The following is a 21393-nucleotide window of genomic DNA, read 5'->3' on the forward strand; positions in this document are numbered from 1 at the left end:
TTCGGTCAAAGTCCTGCCAGACGTGGTCAAAGGTCACCTGGGGACGTTTCAATACGTTTATTGACCTGAGTGGTGACACAACGTAGAAAATCTGAAATAACACCTTGGTCTGGGGGTACACAATACAGTTACAACAAAAACAGATCACTGCATAAAATATACATAGAAACAGTTGATAAACATTTTGTCTTCAAAACAGAGAACATTGTATAAATGTACATTCAATATATATGCATTTTCATCCAATCCTTCTCTTCTTCCTACACTTCGGATGTGAACTGCAAAGGACAGTGGGATTTTTGGAACCACTTGTATCTTCCATAAAATGTTATATTTCGGGTAAGATAAAAAAAAAAATCTGACAAATAATTACATCATGAAATAAAATTACAAACCATTTCATGCATTGTTTCCTTGGTGTTTTGTAAACAGTAGATTTGCAACATGCAGGATTGGCAGACAGGATGCTCACTCTGGAACTGTGTTGCTAGGCGACAGGTTCCTCTGCTTGAAATACTGAGTGACTTGTTGAGGCAGTTCAGCCAGCACTGACTTGGCTAAAGTTTCCTTAGGAGCCTAGGAAAACACACACGCACACAAACACACACACACACACACAGTGTTACATGACATACTTTCAGATCACTTCTGCAATGAGAAGGAAGACATTTCCATTTTTAAGTCATCTTCTACAAAGTGGGGTCAAACAAAACACCCGTTGTAGCTGGTTGTAAACCCTGCCACTACTCCGCCCACTAACAAACCCCCTGTATCAAAACCGCTTTCGTATCTCAAATCTCGGCGAGCTTAGTTGATATGATGTCATCACCAACAGGTGGACGGCTGTCAGGATTGGCTGCCTGTAAAGGAAGTCACATGACCCACAGATTGCCCACTCCCACCTTGCCGCCCACGCCCACTCCCACTCTCACAGGCTACAGCCTGGCATACATGATCCATCATCTGACCGGCAACAACATGCTGCCATGTGATAGAAGACTCAGCTGCCTGGTGATATCATCACCTTCTACACAGATGTCATCTTTTTTTAGATGAGACTCTTGGACTGGTCGTGTAGGGCTGGGTGTCACCCTGCCCCCACCCCTCGTAGGCTCAAATCTGGAGTTGCTGGACAGAGTATCTACTTGATGGCTCTCACGCCTCATTGCGTAACTTACTGTAGCATGGCTAGTCCTATGTTGAGAAGTAGGGGCAAGAGTGATGTGATTGGTTTGTTCTTGGGTATAAAGGGAATTGTGAAGCATTGTTCTGTGGATTCTTCATCTCCTGAGAGCTTCTCCTCAGCTGTGGCTTGTCCTACTCCTCCTTCCTCACCTCTGGCTTTCTGTCTGATTTACAATAATCGTGGTAGACTAGGTACGAGTTAACCTTCATTTTGTAACATGTTTGCCTGGGTGGGGGCCCCTGATTGATCTGACACTCACATTCCGGAAGTCTCTGAAGGGGACAAACTGTACGATGTCTCGCACGGCCTCTTCGCCGGTGTAGGAGCGCAGCACGCTGGCGTCTCCGTCCAGGAACTCCATGGCGGCGAAGTCGGCGTTTCCCACGCCGATGATGATGATGGACATGGGCAGCTTGGCGGCCTGCACGATGGCGTGGCGCGTCTCGTCCATGTCGCTGATCACGCCGTCTGTGATGATGAGCAGCGTAAAGTACTGCTGCGGGGGGGGGGGGGGGGGGGGGGGTGGCACATAGGTGAAGCGTTATCAAAAAAAATTGCAAATACGAAATATGTCATTTTCTATACCACCGAACACGCTTTGGGTGATGATTACTAACACTTGTACCAGGGCTGAGGGTGTGAGGGAGGGATGGGGGAGGGTGGGAGGGAGGGAGAGAGGGAGGGAGAGAGGGAAGGAGGGGGATGGGGGAGGGGTGTTGTGTTCCCAGTGCTGCTATAGTTTGGTTCCTTCTCCCTGTCCCTTCCTATCCTCCTCTGCTTTTTCAGTGTTGAACCAGTAAAGAGAGGCTAAACAATCAGACACGACTGCCCTCTTCCCTTCACAACCATCCATTGGGACAAGAAAGCCTAACCCCCTTATTATACTTAATTACCTATTCGTCATGAAGCGCAAAGTTAAATAGACACTCCAGCCATCAAGCTACACTGATAACACCACCAATTCACACATGCACTGCTGAGCTAGGCTCCAACTGAATTACAGAGCACTAATTACAGGAAGTGTAATCTGTTCGGTAACAGACATTGGCCATTATTTTCCATGAAAGATGAGGTATGTTTAATATGTATTTGTTTGCCGCACTGAGGGACAAACTTTAAACGTCCCCCAGTGTTGCCTCCGTAGCGTCAGGTTGAGCACACTGTGTGAAAGATGTGCATGCCAGCTGCACTTTGACAGCACACACACACACACAGACACACATTTGAATACACACACCCACACACACACACACACACACACACACACACATACAGACATAATCGCACGCACACGTGCATGCACACCACACGCACACACACATACAGACACACCACCACACATGCAGTGCTGTCACATACACACATACACAGAAACACCTCACACATATGCACACACACTAAACCCTGTCCCTATGGCAGCAGACCCGGACATGTGGTGAGGTTAATGTGATGCTGTTTTACGGTGACGTCCAGCCCTACAGGGCTAACTACAGGGCCTCCCCCCTCCTCCCCCATTCTCCTCACACTTAGCAGGGAAGGGAGAGCATTCAGACTGCCAACACACACACATACACAAAACAATCGCTACACACACACACACACAAAAAGATCACACCGCACTCCGACATAAAAACACACACACAAATTCTTATGCACATTTCATGCAGAAATACAGACACAAGAAATGGAGAAGGTCCACACACAGTGACAGTAATGTGTGAGTGACATATCACACTGACATCCTGTATGCAGTGCAGCACATCCTGTATGCAGTGCACCCTGTACAGTACCCTACTGTACCGTACATACATACAGTACCGGTCCAAACGTTTGACACACACAGTACTTACATACACAGCAACAGTATTTTTATAGACATGTTTTGTTACAATCACACAAACCCACACACACTAATAGGTATGTTGTCATTAGTAACTGGCTTCTTGTTTTCTAATATTATCCTCCAAACAAGCCACCAGCACACATCTCCCTTAGATGTGTGTGTGTGTATGTGTACGTGTGTGTGTGTGTGTGGAGGGGGGGGGTTGTGTCTCCTCCTGCTCCCCGATCCAAGACCTCTGCTGTGCCCCGCTGGGCCACCTCTGAAGTCTGCCTCTTTAATGTCCTTACAAGCGACATCATTAGTGAACCCTTATCACACACGCATCACCACAGTGCATAGCAGCACGCACACACACACACACACACACTCACTCATTATCAGAGAGAAAAGAACATTTGACAAAGCATAGCCGGCAATTTGTCTAGACCACCCTCCTACCAACACAACCAACCAGCAGTCAAAAAATCATAAATAATATTTTACAGTTTACAGTCACATCATATTGCTTCTACGCCCTGTGTGTTCCCATCTTTGTGTGGACCAACAGCCGTAAAAAAAAAAAAAAAAAAAAAGAGCATCTAGGTGTATTTACTGTAATACAAAATTCAGGTTTTCCATCTCTCTCTCTACTACCTCTCTGTGTGTCTCTTTCTCTCTCTCCATTCGCCAATGTGACAGGGTGCAATTAAGGACAAAAAGCTCTCAAGAGGTTCACAATAACAGGCTGGTGGAGGGCTTCGTCTGGGTGCATGTGACAGAGAGAGAGAGCCAGAGACCAGGTTTAGAAGCTGAACAAGACCTGGCAAGGCTGAGCATGCCTGCACTGCGGAGGAATACAGATCACGTCCCTCTTAGCATCAACATGTCCTGCCCAGCCCACCGTTACCTCAGAGAAACAGAAATGATGCTAAAACCTCATCTATTGCCTAGCGCGTATTGGACAGCTGAGATGACATAAGATATGCACTGCCATCCCACTCTTTCAGAGTGTATAGAACTAGAGTATTCTAGACTAGCTAGCAGACATTGTTCTATGTCTGTATGGTCTATTGGCCAGTTATGGAGCAGCCGAATGGGATCTGTCTGGTTAGTCATTAAAAGCTATGAACAACAGGGGAAAAGAGAGAACATTTGTTCACTGAATCACCTTCTATAAATAACTATAATTGAAAGGGTGTTTTAATGGCTGCTCCTCTCTCGGCTGGACTGAGAACAGGGACAGGGAGAAGGATGAGGGGGGGAGGGAGAGAGAGAGAGAGAGGCAGATAAAAAGAGGTTTAAACCTGCCTCAGACTTTAAATTGACAACCACAAGCTCAGACTAGAGGTTACGCACACAGCAGTTGGGATCTGTTAGTGCTGGATCCAACACTCTCTCTCTCTCTGTGGGTTTCACACACATTTACACATGCACACAAATAGCCTGTGTGAACAGCAAAAAGGGACTCTAATTACTTCTAATTACGGCACACTTTTTGGATCAGAAGGGAAAACAGTCTTGTCTCACGGACAAACACTCACGCCCAATTCTCCCTGAACTGCTGGAGTGACAGGCGGCCTGTCCAATTGGTGTTTCCTTCTTGCTGTGAGTGTTATGACTGACCAATCAGCAGGAGTCTTGTTAGCACACAGACATGCATGAGTAGCCAAGAACAGAGCAGCTTTGTTCAAGACCTGCTCGGGGAGGGGGCTGGAACAGAAGGAATGTACTGTAGAGGTCTGGGCAAAACTCCCGTCCCCACAGCACCCACCTCATGCTCACAAATCTGACCATCCGTGTGTGTGTGTGTGCAAGTGTGTGTGTGCAAGTGTGTGGTGGGCGTGTGTGTGCAATGCGTGTGTTGGCGCGCAAGTGTGTAAGGCCTCAGCCCAGAGCTTGACGCTATGCAACTATGACGTTATATTTTCCCCGTTCAAGTCGGGCTCATGGAAAGAGGCTGTTTTCTAGAAAAAACTAAAAGTCACCACAAGGCCTGATGGCTCACAGCCATAGTCTCCTGCCCACGTAAAATCTCCTTCCAGTGGCTGGTCATCTGGTATGTGTCCTGCAGCCTGGGGCTGGTCGTTCAGTCGACAGGACCGACCGTTTCACAGGCCCCCACCTGCCTAAACAAACCAGCCTTTCCCCAATCCGAGAGGAGTGGAGGGAGTGGCTCATGTATGCCGCCTCTAAGGACTCTTTTCCTGACATACACGCACAGTGTACAAAACCTAACTTTGATCAGAACTGTCTGGCTGCGACGATTACTGACTATAAACAGACTGCCAACAACCGGGACAAACAAGCCTTTGACCAATCCAAGAGGAGTACGTTGAAAACACAAGGAAGAGGCTCCTCCCACTTTTGCATTCATACTCACTTAACTTCACTGCCGGTTGACAGCCAAATCTGGCTTTTTTTTTCTTTTTTCCCCAAGTTGTTTTTCAAGTTTTTCTGGTTGTGGTTCTAGAATGAGGATGCTCACCGCTGCGCGCTCCTGCTGCAGGGCCTGGGTGGCGAAGCGAGCCACATGGTTGATGATGGGGGAGAAGTTGGTGGGGCCGTAGAAGCGGATGTGAGGCAGGCAGGCGGAGTAAGCCTGGGCGATGCCCTCCACCCCTGGGGATGAACACACACAGGCCAGGTCACAGGACACATTACAGGCCAGGAACAAGACAAGTGTCTGGTTAGAGGAACAAGTTAAAAACAGAACCTTAAAAACAAATATTCTAAGTTTATCGGGAAGCTTACCTGAACAGAATGGGTTGGTGGGGTTAAAGTTGATGGCAAACTCATGGGATACCTGTAGTAAGCAAACGCAGACACACAGAAAATGATTAAATGAGTAGAGTGTACTATTAATTAACATTCTGCAGGGGTAGACAACTAGAGATTGTCTGTGGGAATCATATTATTATTCCTCTCCTCCATATTCCATTCCATTATCCTTTAGCGTCATCCTTTCCTTTCTACTTTCCAATTCAATTTGGTTTAATTTATTTCCAGTTCATACTTGTTTACACCCAATGTGGCTTCTTTACAAGTCCCCCCCCCCCCCCACCCTTTCTCAAGAATTGTAGGTTCAGCAGGCCTGTATGTTCCACTCATTACTGCTCCAGTACTCTGTCTATCCCAGTGTCTCTCCCTCCTCCCCCCCGGTCATCCCCCCTCCTCCAGCTCCTCCCCTGCTCCAGTACTCTGTCTATCCCAGTGTCTCTCCCTCCTCCCCCCTGGTCATCCCCTCTCTCCCCCCCGGTCATCCCCCCTCCTCCAGCTCCTCCCCTGCTCCAGTACTCTGTCTATCCCAGTGTCTCTCCCTCCTCCCCCCCGGTCATCCCCCCTCCTCCAGCTCCTCCCCTGCTCCAGTACTCTGTCTATCCCAGTGTCTCTCCCTCCTCCCCCCCGGTCATCCCCCCTCCTCCAGCTCCTCCCCTGCTCCAGTACTCTGTCTATCCCAGTGTCTCTCCCTCCTCCCCCCCGGTCATCCCCCCTCCTCCAGCTCCTCCCCTGCTCCAGTACTCTGTCTATCCCAGTGTCTCTCCCTCCTCCCCCCTGGTCATCCCCTCTCTCCCCCCGGTCATCCCCCCTCCTCCAGCTCCTCCCCTGCTCCAGTACTCTGTCTATCCCAGTGTCTCTCCCTCCTCCCCCCTGGTCATCCCCTCTCTCCCCCCCGGTCATCCCCCCTCCTCCAGCTCCTCCCCTGCTCCAGTACTCTGTCTATCCCAGTGTCTCTCCCTCCTCCCCCCCGGTCATCCCCCCTCCTCCAGCTCCTCCCCTGCTCCAGTACTCTGTCTATCCCAGTGTCTCTCCCTCCTCCCCCCCGGTCATCCCCCCTCCTCCAGCTCCTCCCCTGCTCCAGTACTCTGTCTATCCCAGTGTCTCTCCCTCCTCCCCCCTGGTCATCCCCTCTCTCCCCCCCGGTCATCCCCCCTCCTCCAGCTCCTCCCCTGCTCCAGTACTCTGTCTATCCCAGTGTCTCTCCCTCCTCCCCCCTGGTCATCCCCTCTCTCCCCCCCGGTCATCCCCCCTCCTCCAGCTCCTCCCCTGCTCCAGTACTCTGTCTATCCCAGTGTCTCTCCCTCCTCCCCCCCGGTCATCCCCCCTCCTCCAGCTCCTCCCCTGCTCCAGTACTCTGTCTATCCCAGTGTCTCTCCCTCCTCCCCCCCGGTCATCCCCCCTCCTCCAGCTCCTCCCCTGCTCCAGTACTCTGTCTATCCCAGTGTCTCTCCCTCCTCCCCCCTGGTCATCCCCTCCTCCCCCCCGGTCATCCCCCCTCCTCCAGCTCCTCCCCTGCTCCAGTACTCTGTCTATCCCAGCATCTCACCCTCCTCTCTTGTTGTCCTTTTCATCAGCTTAATGCCATGGCAACGCAGATGGGTTGACAGTTGCATAATCATTGGAATATGCATGTATTGCACATCCCCCCCCCCTTACCATATTCCACTTGTTCTTACACTCCACTATCTGTTCTCTACCTCTCTTTATTGATATGTCACGCTTTCTTTCTCTCTATATATATGTTGGGTGTAAATTGGGTGTAAAATCTAAATAAATGTCACACACACTTGTGTACATCCACACACAATGACACACACACAGTGTTACCTTCCAATCAGGCGGGAGTTGAGCTCCAAAGCCCAAAGCGGGAAACATTTTGTCGCTGAGAAACCATGGAAACAGATTAGAGGCACGCGAGTGAGACATCGCTTTAGCAACAACGTCCACACCAGCCCCACCAAGGGCTGGCCTTTCATCACAACAAACGCAAATTCCCCATTAAACCAGATTCATGAATGTAAATGACCACCACAGGCTATTATTTACGGTGATGGAGATGGAAACCAGTTTCTATATCATTACCCGAAGACTCCCAGTCCAGTAATTACATTGTTTGTGTTCCAAACAGATGAAACCCCTAAACGCTACCAATTCAGTGAACCAATAAGAGAGCAGGGGGTGAGAGAGGTCACAATTTACGTGTCGTAGTCCTGTATAATCTGGCCTACAGCCAAGATGGCCGACAGGTACTCGTTGCTGCCCAGGGGGTTGATGTAGTGGAGGGAAGACGCCTCTCGAGGGTTGCCATTGGACGCCGTGAAGTCTATCCCAACCTATGAACATTTAACAGAAACACGGATGCAAGATCAGCCCATAGATATGACATCCACCAGACATATGAATGGCTAAAGAGCTCCAGGAGAAGCAGAAAGAGATTGTGGATTCCCCCGAAGGGCCACTGCTGTCCTCAGGCAAACTGACTCGGTTCACCACGGCTTTCATGTAAACATGCTGGTGTAGTCACAGATTCAGAATGACAACCACAACCCTAAGCATTTAAGAAAGCACACACACAGCTCTACCTCCACTGCAAATTGCCAGAGACTACTGGAGCTGTACACGAGACACAGCATATGAACCGAGAGAGGGAGACATTTGAATACAGTCAGAGAGAGGGAGAGAGAGACAGAGGATGAGAGAGAGACAGACAACGAGACAGAGAGAGAGAGATGAGAAGTGACAGAATCAGGGTGCTTGTGTGTGTGTGACCCTGTGTGTCTTCTGTGGCCCTAAGCAGGGTGCTGGTGACTGAGCAGACTGTCACTGCTACTCTACGGTCACAGGACTGACTCATGGTCTACTGCCCTGCAGAGAAAAGCCTCCCTTTGTTGTCCTTAACCCTTCTTGACACTAGAACGAAAAACATTTAATCAAACAAAAGGTTCCTAGCTCCAAAGGGTCCTAGCTCCAAGCAGCTTGTTCCTCAAATTATTCAATCAATACATTGATTGAATGTATTGATTTTTATTTTGTCCCTGAGGGGCAATAAGCAGAGGCACGTAGAGTAAAATACGGTACTAAATAACAAACAATCATTCTCAAAAACGATAAACTACTTTGTTGACCTCCTCCTTGACCTGACAATAAGCAGTCCAGCTGGACTAGAAACAAGGTCGTTTACGGCTCTTCAAGGTCAACTAGGCAGTCCATGGTTTTTCAAGGTCAACGAGGCAGTTTATAGATTTAGTTCCAGCAGCGGGCCCTCCCAGCCACAGGCCTCCCATCCTCTCCCAGGCTGACGAGGCTGTCCCTTCCCTGCGGGTGTCCCTAACCCTGGCTCTGCTGAGAGAGCTCATCTCTGGATCCACACTCCGTAGCTATGAGTATCCTACCATACTCATACACCTCTGCGTAGTACTAATGAGTACAGGGAGTCAGGTGGCTGAGCGGTTAGGGGATTGGGCTAATGATCTGAAGGTCGCTAGTTCGATTCCCGGTCACTCCCAATGATGTTGTGTCCTTGGGCAGGGCACTTCACCCTTCTTGCCTCAGGGAAATGTAAGTCGCTCTGGATAAGAGAGTCTGTGAAATAACTATATGTAAATGTACTAATGTTTGTCAACCCCTTTGAAGTCAAAACGGTTCTGTCGAATACAAATCTGCTGTAATATAGTCGGCCAATTCCTGGAAAAACTGTCACAGTGAGGTAATGAGGCTGGCTAACACTGTCCCTGAGCCAGCCATATCCTACACAGTGAATTGAATGTGTTACAGTACCAGTGAATAACACTAGACTAAAGCACCCTTTTGTGCACTAGGAAATCCTGAAAATGAATATGGAGCTTCATCCCATCGAAAAGGAGATCAAATCGGTCTATTGTCTCCTGTGATTGTAATGTTCAGGTAAATGTGTATTCTTTGTTCTCATGTCTGTCTTTGTGCTTCTGCAAATGGAATCACTGAGACGCATGAAACATTATGACAAGAAAGTACAATCTATCCAATCAATTTGACACAGGTTTATTCCCAAGTAGGTGTTCACATGCAAGGAATTTGCTTCGGTTTGATAGCCACTAACAACATACACACAAAGTACGAGGACCGAAAAAAGACGGAGTAAAAAGTGTCCTCTTCTGTACCTCTGCACGGAGAACATTCCACCAGGATTTCATCCAAGCTAAGTCTGATTGAACACCGTGCCTGATAGTCACATCACCGATTCCAGTGTGTGTGCCTGTGTGTGTGTGTGTGAGAGAGAGTGGTGAGTGTGTATATGTGTGGGAAAGTGTGTGTGTTGAGTGTGTATGTGTGTCAGAAAGTGGATGTGTGTTGAGTGTGTATGTGTGTGCGTCTGTGATGAGTGTGTGTTTAAGACTTTCTCTAAGAGCTACGGGTCTTGAGTGTGTATGTGTGTCAGAAAGTGGATGTGTGTTGAGTGTGTATGTGTGTGCGTCTGTGATGAGTGTGTGTTTAAGACTTTCTCTAAGAGCTACGGGTCTTTCGCAGAAGCCTGCAGATTAGGGTGAGCAGCAGGATGCAGTAGCAGGGATTTAGACTCCCAGCCTGCTCAGCAGCCTCCGTACCCCAATCCCACTGCCGCGTCTCCCAGGCCCTCGCGCTGCTGTTAGAACCACTGTCACAACACACGCTGTATCACCGACGAGGCTCCCGGACTGTTCTGGAACAGTCACAGAGACAGACTCATAATGGAGGCGAGCCACAAGGATGTGGGTCTGTGTGTTCCAGGTGATGTTTTGTGTCACTTTTTATTATTCTGTCTCCTCTTCATACCCTCTTCATATGTCACTTTCTCTTTCACTCACTCACCCGTTCACTCTCTCTCTTTCGGTCTATCTAAGCCGTGTCTTTGCGTCTCTGTCAGTCCCCCCCCCCCCCCCCTTCGCTACGAGATGTGCCCTGTCCGCCACAAACCGCGGTAACTATGGCAACGCAACTGTTCCATTTGTTGTGAGCGTCACGTCTCACGATAACACGGAGCGCGAACGGAGGGGCTGGCCGAGCCGGCTCACCACGGCAACAGCGAACCGCGGACGCGGTCGCGAGCCTGAGCGTTTGTGCGAAGATGTGCATGGCGGAAAACAATGCGAGTCCGAGAAATTGTCACGTTGACTGAACCATAAAACCAAGGGACCTATATTTGAAGATAAACAGGCTCGTGTTTATCTCAACCACACACCCACGATATACACACATACACACACACACTATATACACACACACACACTCACACACTATATACACACACAACAGTGAACCATTCATACGGTTCTCATCCCTGCCCTAATGACCACATCCTTGCCAGGGAGCTTGTTCACAGGGATGTCATTAGCGGTGCATGTTCACTCCTGATCCCAGGATGGATTCCTGCTGATAACAGAAGGTGTGAATGGCCTGGTGTCACCAACCAGGATCAGAGCACACTGACAGGCTAGATAGGGTGCAGCTGACATCGATGAAATGAAGATCGAGACGATCTGACCAGGAGAGGGACGGCCAATCGCAGCCCTCACCCAGACACAGAGGTGTGACATCAGCAGGGACACAGCAGGCTGGCCCAGAAATAGAAGAGTGAGAAGCTTTGACGCCAGGCCTGCCCCAGAGGATGCTGGGAACTCATGCGGTCTCACGTGTGTGTCTCCTGTTTCGAGAAGGGAGGCATGTAAAAACATGCGTCCTATGTGCTGGGTGGTGGGTGGCTGTTTGTGTGTGTGAACGCTGTTTTTTTACTCCCGAGTTCAATCCAGTTAAAGATGGCAAAGATGGAGAGTGGAGGGGAGGAGGGGGGAGGGGGAGGAGAGGAGCACGGGGGTCACAGTCGACAGGGTGAGTGTGGGAGACTCTGGGAAGAGATACTTACAGTAAACATGAGCTGGCAGCCTCCCAAGATGTAGTCTAGGAAGGTGTAGTCTCTGGCAATCTGAGGACAGGACACACAAACATTACTGAGACCAAGACCAACCAACCACATACAGCATATAAACCCATTCATTATTGAGCATGTCATCGGGAGCCCATTGAGCACAGGTGGAGCTTGGTTGACATCTTTAAATGTTACAACACCAGGCCTCGACTCAGTTTTTTGGTATTAACCTCTGTGAGCAATGGAAACAATAGCTACTCTGAGATGGATCATTGACAGCTGACAGTGGCTGTTAATTGGCTGGTGCAGAGCAGGTGATGTGACTGGTCCAGGGAGCTTGGCAGGTCCTGTGATTAGTCAGTGTCATTCGGGTGCTCTGATTCACTGAGTGAGGAGAGCAGGGTGCTGTAACAGGCTGGAGTTGTAGAAGGTGCTGGAAGGCGATATTAAGAACAGCATTTACTAGGGATTTGAAGCCATTACTCTAATCCCACCGCCTGGGGCTGGAACTGTAACTGCATCTCTGTTCCCAGAGAGTAACCAGCAGCAAATGAAAGGCTGTCATTAGCAGTGTGCACAATGCTTTCATGTTGCTCCATCAACACCCTGGAAAGTGACTGTGTGTCAGGCTCGAATGTAGCTCACACTGGGAGCTGGATCCTCTGGGTGGTTCTCCTGGATGGGGGGGGGGGTTCTCTTGGGTGGTTCTCCAGTGAACTTCTACAGGAACCATCTACGGTACCGCTCCTACATATGAACTGTGTGTTCTACTGATCGAGATCTACTTAATGCTCACCTTGCATGACTTAAGAACAATGACGCCGGAATTCTTGTAGTTCTTCTTCTTCTTCTGTTTCTTCGGATTGATACACTCAAATTCCACCTGGGGAGGAGGGAGGGGAAGGAGAGTCAGTACGCTAGCCACAACATGCTCTGCTTTACTGAACCTGGGAACCACTGGGGAGCAGCTGAGCGGTTGTGGTGGGCTAGCTGGTGGGCTTCATACACATCCAGCATCTCGGAGAAGGTTCTCTCTCGTCTTAATGACTCCCCCACACACAAGGAGGAGACGGAGAACGGAGACTATGTATTTGATCCCCTCCATTAACGACACACACACACACGTGTGTACACACACACACATACACACGTATACCTGCCAGCTTCACTGTTGGTTAGTATCTTCTGTTATGGGAAGCCTCGGCTTGTCACCGGGATCACAGCACAGGAATGATTTACATCTCAAAAGCATCTCGCTCTTTGTTTCTCTCTCTCTCCTTGCTCACACACTCTTCCTAATCTTTTCTTCTCCAGCTCCATCATTACTACACATGAACAGACACAGCATGGAGGAGGCAAGCTGCTTCCAACAAACACACACACACACACACACACAAACATGCACACAAACAAACACACACACCCAAACAAACAAACAAACACACAAAGACCCCAAAACACACACTCCCAAAAATACAATTGTCCACAATATACCCCCAAATACACACACACACACACGCCCAAGCACACACTCGTAAACATGGCAAACAAACAGTCACACACACACGCACATCTTCTGTAGTCATTGAACCAGGGACTGCAATTTCCCTGCCCATTTTCACCTCCAATGAATTCTGAGCCTCGCTCATCTTGGTTGCGGTGGTCTGAAATTCTCCTATGAAGTCATGGCCTCCATCGTTGTCGTAGTCATAACACAGGACCTGGCAAAGAAAAGGAGATCCCAGCTTAATGACACATTGTATGTTGTGTGAATCATTTATTTATGGATTTTGAAGAATGCAATGTAAATTGCAGGATATAAATTGTGTATTGAGTGTTTTGTTTTTTTAATTACTGGGATTCCAACACATCCCTTTGGGGGTATGTATCTTATCTTGTACCTGATATAGGGTGTGAGGTTCAGGTCCAGATATACATTTAGAGCTACTGTACTGTACATTCACATTATACACATTTTCCCTGGCCAGGTCCTTAAAAGACTCAGCTGTCTGTACCACTCATCACCAACATCCAGTCATCACTGTTTCATTGTCCATTCTTCTCCATCATTAGATGTGAACTCATGAACTGTGGCTTAATATCTGACACAGTGTCTCTGTGTGTGTGTGTGTGTGTGTGTGTGTGTGTGTGTGTGTGTGTGTGTGTGTGTGTGTGTGTGTGTGTGTGTCTGAGTGCATGTGTGTGTGTGTGTGTGTGTGTGTGTATCCTACCTTGATGTTTCTGTCTACATCGCCGTTACACAGAGAGATCAGGGGAACAGTGAAGGATTTCCACACTGGATCCAAGGTATTCTTTATCACCTGCAACACCCACACGAGGTCAGAGAACAGTTATGCACACACACACACACACACACACACAGATCAGAGAACAGTTATATACACACACACACAGATCAGAGAACAGTTATATACACACACACATACACTCACTGGTCTACTACACTACTTCAGTACAGCACATACATGGTTCAGACACACACATACATACCCACAAGGCCAGGCACAGTTCTAAAGGTAAACTCGAACACACACAGAGAAAAAGGGGAGGTGGAGCCAGTTAGGGTCTCTGTGAGCACTGCCAGTCGAGCCCTAGACCCACCTCGGTCCTGTGGACCAGCATCCACTTCCCATCCTCCCCCTGCTTGTGGAACTCCAGGTAAGGGTCTGACTTCCCAAAGAAGTCCTGTAGAACGAGAACCACGAGATCGAGAACACTGGGAACCAGTTTGAACTGACTTTAAAGTTGAGCTGCCGTGTTGTGAATATGGATTTGTTAAGTGCGTGGATGTGTGTGTGTCTTGGAGTGCTTGTGTGGGTGTGTGTTACTGGTATGGATGTGTTAAGAGTGGGTGGGTTTGACGTCCTCCTACCTTTTTATCAAGCTTCCTCCCACACAGGGTCAGAGTGATGATTCTGTTGTCAGACAGCTCCTGGGCAGTTATCTACACACACACACACACACACACACTTTAAATACAATTATGAATCATCTAGTTATGGTGTGTGTCAGATGAATTTGTGCGTACCTCCATATGTGTGTGTGTGTATGTGTGTGGGTGTGTGCGTTCTCACTGCGATAGTTCCCTTCCCAGCTGGTTTGCCATTGGCTAGAATAAGGGGTCGGTGCAGTTTCTTGTTGGACACAATCTAAAGGGAAGAGAGTATTTGGGATTAAGATATTGCTCTGCTAGTGAGTGTGCTAACAGTAAACCTGTGCACTGATGCAGTAGCGTCAGCTATAGAATGCTAACATTAACTAGCGTGACAGACATAGCTAGCATGAGCTAGCATTAGCTAAGATGCTCGCTTTAACTGCCATGACAGAGAAAGCTAGCATGAGCTAGCGTTAGCTTACCACCCCCAGTGTGCAACTGAACTCTCCCAGGAAGTCATGCTCGTAGAGTTGGCTGCTGCACTTGTCCTCGTCAAACATGGCGAATTTCAGCTTTTGGACCTCCTCAAAGTGGTAGTCCACCTGGAACTTGACCCCGAAGACGGGGTTCAGGTTGTTAACTGCCGTCTCCGTCCGTCCCATCTATAACACGGCGTACGGACAGGAACAGGGCCAGGGTCATACATGCGCTCACAAGCACGCAAACACGCACACTGATACCCACCCTCCAACACCCTCCAACACCCACACACCAACACAGCCAAGCTATCTTTCTGTCTCCTTGTAGCTCTACAGTAGTGCTTCCCAGTCCTGGTTCCCCATGGCTTGATGTTTTAGAAGGTTGCCTTCTCCAACACACCTGATTCAAATGAAAGGATCGTTATTAAACTTCCGCTGAGCTTCATAATGACCCATCCTTTTCAACCAGTTGTATTGGAATAGGGAAACATCTAGAACTTGCAGGCCAGAGGGGCCCAGAGACCAGAATTGAGAAAAAATGCTCTACAGTGATGCGTAGGTGGAGTGTGTGTGTGTGTGTTTCTACGGGGTGGTGAGGGCCATGTTGTTAACGTGAGAGTCAGACCCAGGTGGTGATGGTGACTAAGGCTGGAGTCTACTGTACTCCACGTCCGCACATATGACTCACTGACAAGAGATAGGTAATCATGCCTGTTCGTCTTCTAGTCCCCCTGTTCCTGTTTATTCGTGTTTGTTTATCTTTGACGTCTCATGTTTATTTCATTTCTGGCTTGCTGTCCGAGGGGTTCCACAGCCACAGGCAAAGACTTCCTGGTTTCTCGTCGTCTCCCCCCCCCCTCCCCCCATCCGTCTGCCCTCCACCTCCTCTCCTGACTGTTACTGTGGTCCTGTCTGCCTCTCCTGACTGTTACTGTGGTCCTGTCTGCCTCTCCTGGCTGTTACTGTGGTCCTGTCTGCCTCTCCTGACTGTTACTGTGGTCCTGTCTGCCTCTCCTGACAGTTACTGTGGTCCTGTCTGCCTTTCCTGACTGTTACTGTGGTCCTGTCTGCCTCTCCTGACTGTTACTGTGGTCCTGTCTGCCTCTCCTGACTGTTACTGTGGTCCTGTCTGCCTCTCCTGACTGTTACTGTGGTCCTGTCTGCCTCTCCTGACTGTTACTGTGGTCCTGTCTGCCTCTACTGACTGTTACTGTGGTCCTGTCTGCCTCTACTGACTGTTACTGTGGTCCTGTCTGCCTCTCCTGACTGTTACTGTGGTCCTGTCTGCCTCTCCTGACTGTTACTGTGGTCCTGTCTGCCTCTCCTGACTGTTACTGTGGTCCTGTCTGCCTCTCCTGACTGTCACTGTGGTCCTGTCTGCCTCTACTGACTGTTACTGTGGTCCTGTCTGCCTCTCCTGACTGTTACTGTGGTCCTGTCTGCCTCTCCTGACTGTTACTGTGGTCGTCTGCCTCTACTGACTGTTACTGTGGTCCTGTCTGCCCCTCCCCTTCCCCCTTCCCCTCCCCCTCCTCTCCTAGCTGTCATCACACTTCCTCCCCCACATCTCCCCTTTACGACCCAGATGGTGCCCCCCCCCCCACCCCCCAGGTCACAGCTTCCTTCGTCCACCCCCCTCAAAGGAAGTAGCGTCCTTAAACCCATTCAGAAGAAGAAGCCCAGGGTCAAAAGGTGGAGTTGAACCCAGGTACCACTCTCACGCAGAGCACAGCTTTTCGTAGTGGTGGTACGACTTCTCTACGTCGTAGATTTTCATCATGTGTTCCGCCTAGCTCTTTCCCCTTTCCTCTCTCTCCCTCCCTCTCACCTTCTCTCTCTCTCCCTCTTTTAATGTATCTCCTCTCTCTCCGTCTCTCTTTCTCCCTCCCTCTCTTCCTCTTTTCTTGTCTCTCTCTCTCTCCCTCTCTCCATCTCTCTCTCTCTCTCTCTCTCTCTCTCTCTCTCTCTCTCTCTCTCTCCCTCTCTCTCTCCCTCTCTCTCTCTCTCTCTCTCTCTCTCTCTCCATCTCTCTCTCTCTTTCTCTCTCCAGTCAAGCCTTTGCTGTTTCCACGCTCACATTCTACAACACCGAGGCTTTTGTTTCTGTCCCCGTTGCTATGGTTACGGCAAACCCAACCATTGCTGTGTTTGCGCCTGTGCCTGTGTCAATCCCATAGAGACCTACTGCCCTGCCCGGCCCTATATACCTACACCTACCCAGCACCTACACGACAGTATATGTCTACTAATACCCACAATGCCTTGCTCCCACACTGTTACACACACACACACCTCCCCAGCACCTACACAACAGTATATGTACTATGCTACTACTCACAAGTCCTTGATCCCTCATTATACCCCACCACCACCACACACAGCCACACACACACCCACACAGCTACACACACAAACACCCACTGTAATGGCATTTTTTGACATAGTTACAAAGTATGTGTTTATAAGGGACGGAGGTGTTTAAACAAATGGTAAGCTAAGGTATTTATGACTGAATCTAATCAATGGCCAGCAAGGGCGCGTAAATTGGGGAGAGTGGGGTTAGGATTAGTTAGTTGACCAATCTGCCCTGAACCAGGAGATAGGGCTTGTATCCTGTTTGTGTCTCATATACTTAGAGAAAGAGAATCATTACATCAAAAGACATGGGACACTGGCCTGGGGGTTTTATTGTCCTCAACTGTCACTGACTAGTGCTGGCCAGTCACAGAGACTGCTATATTGATGGATTGACCATCAGAAAAACCATTGGTTCTAAGTTTATATAAGGCAGGGTTTTAGGGTTGTTCTTCACCCCTCTCTCTCGAACGACATCTTGCATGTATTTCGCTATGACGGGTCCAGAGTACTCTGTAAACTATGTTTGTTCAAACTAAATGAATTGTATTGAAACCGCATCTTTTGTCTATTCAGATCTACACAGTGCCACTTGAATTCTACCATAACACCACCCACGCGTGCGCACACACACACCCACCCACACCCACCTCGACCCAGTTGCCGTCCACCTCGTGGAAGAGGACGCAGAAGGGGTCGGACTTGGAGGCCACGTCGCGGTCCAGGAGGTTGGCCCCGCACACGGACAGCTCCACGCGGGTCACGCAGTGCTGGGGCACGTCCGCGGCGCCCGAGTCGGACCCCGAGCCCAGCGTGTACGCCATCTCCTCACAACAACCCTGCCGCCGACGCTGAGGGGGACACTCTGGACACAGCCTGGGGACATGGACGGATAAGACATTACACACACAGAGACAAACACAGCGGAACCTTCCGGTCCACACGTGAATCCAAATGGATCTTAGTCCCACTCAAACACATTCAAACTGTTGTAGCAGCTCCAGGAGGACAGGACAGGAGGTATGGCGAGGGCGCTTGTTGCTAAGATACCAGCATGGCGTTGTGTGTGAGACCCTCCCCTGCATGTGTCGGTGGTCTGTGTAATACAGCAGGACTGAACACACATGCAGAATGATTCTCTCCATCAAGGTTACAGATGAACTGAACACAGCTGTGAGCCTCAATGCTGGGGAGGAAACATCTGGCCGTGCTTCAAAAGGACTGAAATGTTAGCAATTCACTGAGCCACAAACACGGAATGCCTATGAGAAAACGTGGTTTATTCTCAGTCAGTCCCTCAGTCAACAAATACCAACAGAATTGAGTCAACCTCATAGACACACAGTTTTCAGTCTCCTCCATACAACATCACTCTTACCTACCTGGTCACTCCCTGGTCAGGCAATATTCTCTATAGCCTGACCATTTACAGTGACATTTATGCATTTAGCAGACGCTTTTATCCAAAGCGACTTCCAAGAGAGAGCTTTACAAAAGAGCATAGGTCACTGATCATAACAACGAGGTATCCCCAAACACTGCAAGCAGCCAAAACATGAAGCATACATTGTGAAAAACTAAACAAGTGCCAAAGGGAAGACCCATAAGAGCATGCAGTTATACAAGTTACAAATTAAAACAACATGAACCACAAAAAGTGCAAGACTGTAACTGTAGAAGAACAATCAACAGTTAAATATTTCACAGCGAGTACAAGATTTCAAGAGTTAACTTCGTTATAACTAACCTACAAGAGCAACAAGTCTCTCAATAAGAGTCATTGAGATCCTGGAGGAAACTAACATCAGGTCCAATCAAGCAAGCGTTCCTAAGTGCCGGTGTACTCCCGGAACAAGTGCGTCTTGAGCCTTTTTTTTAAGGTGGGGAGACAGTCAGTGTCCCTGATGGAGGTGGGGAGCTGGTTCCACCATTGGGGGGCCAGGCACCATGGTACCATGGTATGTATACATTCTCTACCAGCCAGGGCTGGACTGGGACAAAAAAATGCCCACCACAATCGGTCGGACACCACCCACCAGTACACCAAAACAGTTAAGAGATGTGATTGGGTCAGCCTAATGTCAGTACAGAAAATGAACCAATGCTGTCCCTGTTTTACGGGCTGGTCGTTGGCCAATTTTAACTTTAATCAAAAAATATATTAATATAATTTGTCCCCAAGTGTGTCGGCCCACTGGGCATTTGCTTGGTATGCCAGATTACTAGTCCAGGCCTGCTACCAGCCAGGTCTATGACCAGTTCATTGTATTGTACTAACTCAAGTCAGCTTTTAACCAAACAGACTCATTCTGCCGGCCATCCTCTGGAAAATGATGTCATGGAAAATCGGACAGGTGCCTGACTGAACAACATTGTGGTCCACTGTATTTACAGGAAACACAATCCAATAACTCCTTATCACAAGTGGAAACTGCATCACACCCTATGATAGCACACAGCAAACAAACAAATAATACATTTTGTGTAAGTTTAATGACCTGTCCTGGTGCCTGTGTGTGTACAGCACAGGTGATAAAACATCTCAACGCTCGATTGTCTGTTCAATCACAACACTGTCATGCTCTGACTCTGTCTCTCCCAGGTCTAAACTATGGTGACATTCTCACCACAGAAAACCGTCCATTCATGATGGATGTGTTCAGAAACATGAACAATCAACTGGTTCCTCTATCAATGAGCACCACTTCTGCCAGCCAGACCACAAGAAGTGACTCCTTTTCCGTTTCCACTGGTGGTGATAGCCCGTGTGTGTCTGAAACTGCATGCATCTAGAAAGTCTGCAAGCTCTAAAAGAATGTGGAGGGGACCCGACCACAAACGATTCCTCAGGAGACCGCAGACTTGACAGAAAAAAAGCCTATCCGTCCCCGTAACATCTGACACATTGACACCCATTTTTTGTAGCCTAACAAGCCAGAGGATTCAAATCTGTTTGTTTTTTTTATTCATCGTAAAGGGTAATAATAAAAGTACTGTTACAAACAATCAGAACACAACCGATTGCAGCACAGATGTCTAAATGTTCTGGCTGGCGATTTGAAAGAGCCTACTTTATTTTATACAAACTGACCCCGATTTGCGTTCGTGAAAGACAGATTCTGAACACTACTAAAGTGAGTCAGTTCACTTACCCTTAAAAGAAATGTAACGTTGTAGCCTACTTGTCTCCCGCTTTTTTCTCTGAATGAAGACTTAAACACTAGTTTTCTTATAAGCGCTTACTGATGCCACTTTCGTTGAAAATATAAGTAAAGCAGGAAAGATTGCCATGTATACGAGTCATTCTCTACGTCTTCCTCTCGGAGTAGGTTTGACGCTTGGTGGTGCGACTCATGTAGTGGTGTTACAGTAAGAACTCCGCCCGACTCTTAACACATGCACTCTCTCCCCGCAGTTAACGGTTGTAACCGTTACGATTGAACACAATGCAGCTAGATACACCCAGAAAGAAAATGTGCACGAATCTGTCACATCTACACGAATTTGACAGTGAAAATGACACATTCGTTTGATTGTGTAAGCGTGTTTGGGTTCAGGTCAACAGGAACAATCAGTCTAGGAAGGGTTTACGAGGAGTAGTAGCCTACTCAACAGTAGGTCTTTGCGAGAGATACACTTTTCGTAGTATTAATACTATATCTGCCAAACACGTCTGAATCTTCCTCGCACACATCTGCTGGTCTACAGTAAGATATGTTTCCTCCTATCTATGGTCATGAAGACCTGACGTGTTCAAATCAGAAAACTGGTTTGTGGACGTCAATAAATATAGATGCAATTGTTAAGAGAAACAGCGAGACACAGAACTACACCTACTTTGACTTGTGAAACGAAGCGACATCGCCACCTAGAGGTCAATTGTTAAAGGTTCACACAACTGGGCAGATGACGTCATGAGTACAAATACAGTGAAAGGTTTATTCAGGTTTATTCAGATTTCAGTGCAAGCCAGAACAAACAAAACTCAACATTACG

General features: G+C 48.4%; 1 protein-coding gene across 1 annotated transcript; it reads right to left on the reverse strand.

Moving 5' to 3' along the window:
* cpne2 (copine II) lies at positions 1-21208 on the reverse strand. The gene is made up of 16 exons (XM_084673053.1): positions 20550-21208; positions 18048-18273; positions 15046-15225; positions 14763-14837; positions 14561-14632; positions 14290-14373; positions 13899-13988; positions 13290-13388; positions 12464-12550; positions 11665-11724; positions 7986-8119; positions 7614-7668; positions 5760-5811; positions 5494-5627; positions 1446-1682; positions 1-576 (listed from the first exon to the last, which is right to left on the reverse strand). The coding sequence occupies exons 2-16, from the start codon at positions 18219-18221 to the stop codon at positions 469-471; spliced, it is 1641 nt and encodes a 546-aa protein (XP_084529179.1). The 5' UTR covers positions 18222-18273; positions 20550-21208; the 3' UTR covers positions 1-468.
* Between the last annotated feature and the right edge of the window lie 185 nt (positions 21209-21393).

The sequence above is a fragment of the Hypomesus nipponensis genome, chromosome 14 (genome assembly GCF_054491055.1).
Source record: "Hypomesus nipponensis isolate SF chromosome 14, ASM5449105v1, whole genome shotgun sequence".
In the NCBI taxonomy this organism is placed as follows: Eukaryota; Metazoa; Chordata; class Actinopteri; order Osmeriformes; family Osmeridae; genus Hypomesus; species Hypomesus nipponensis.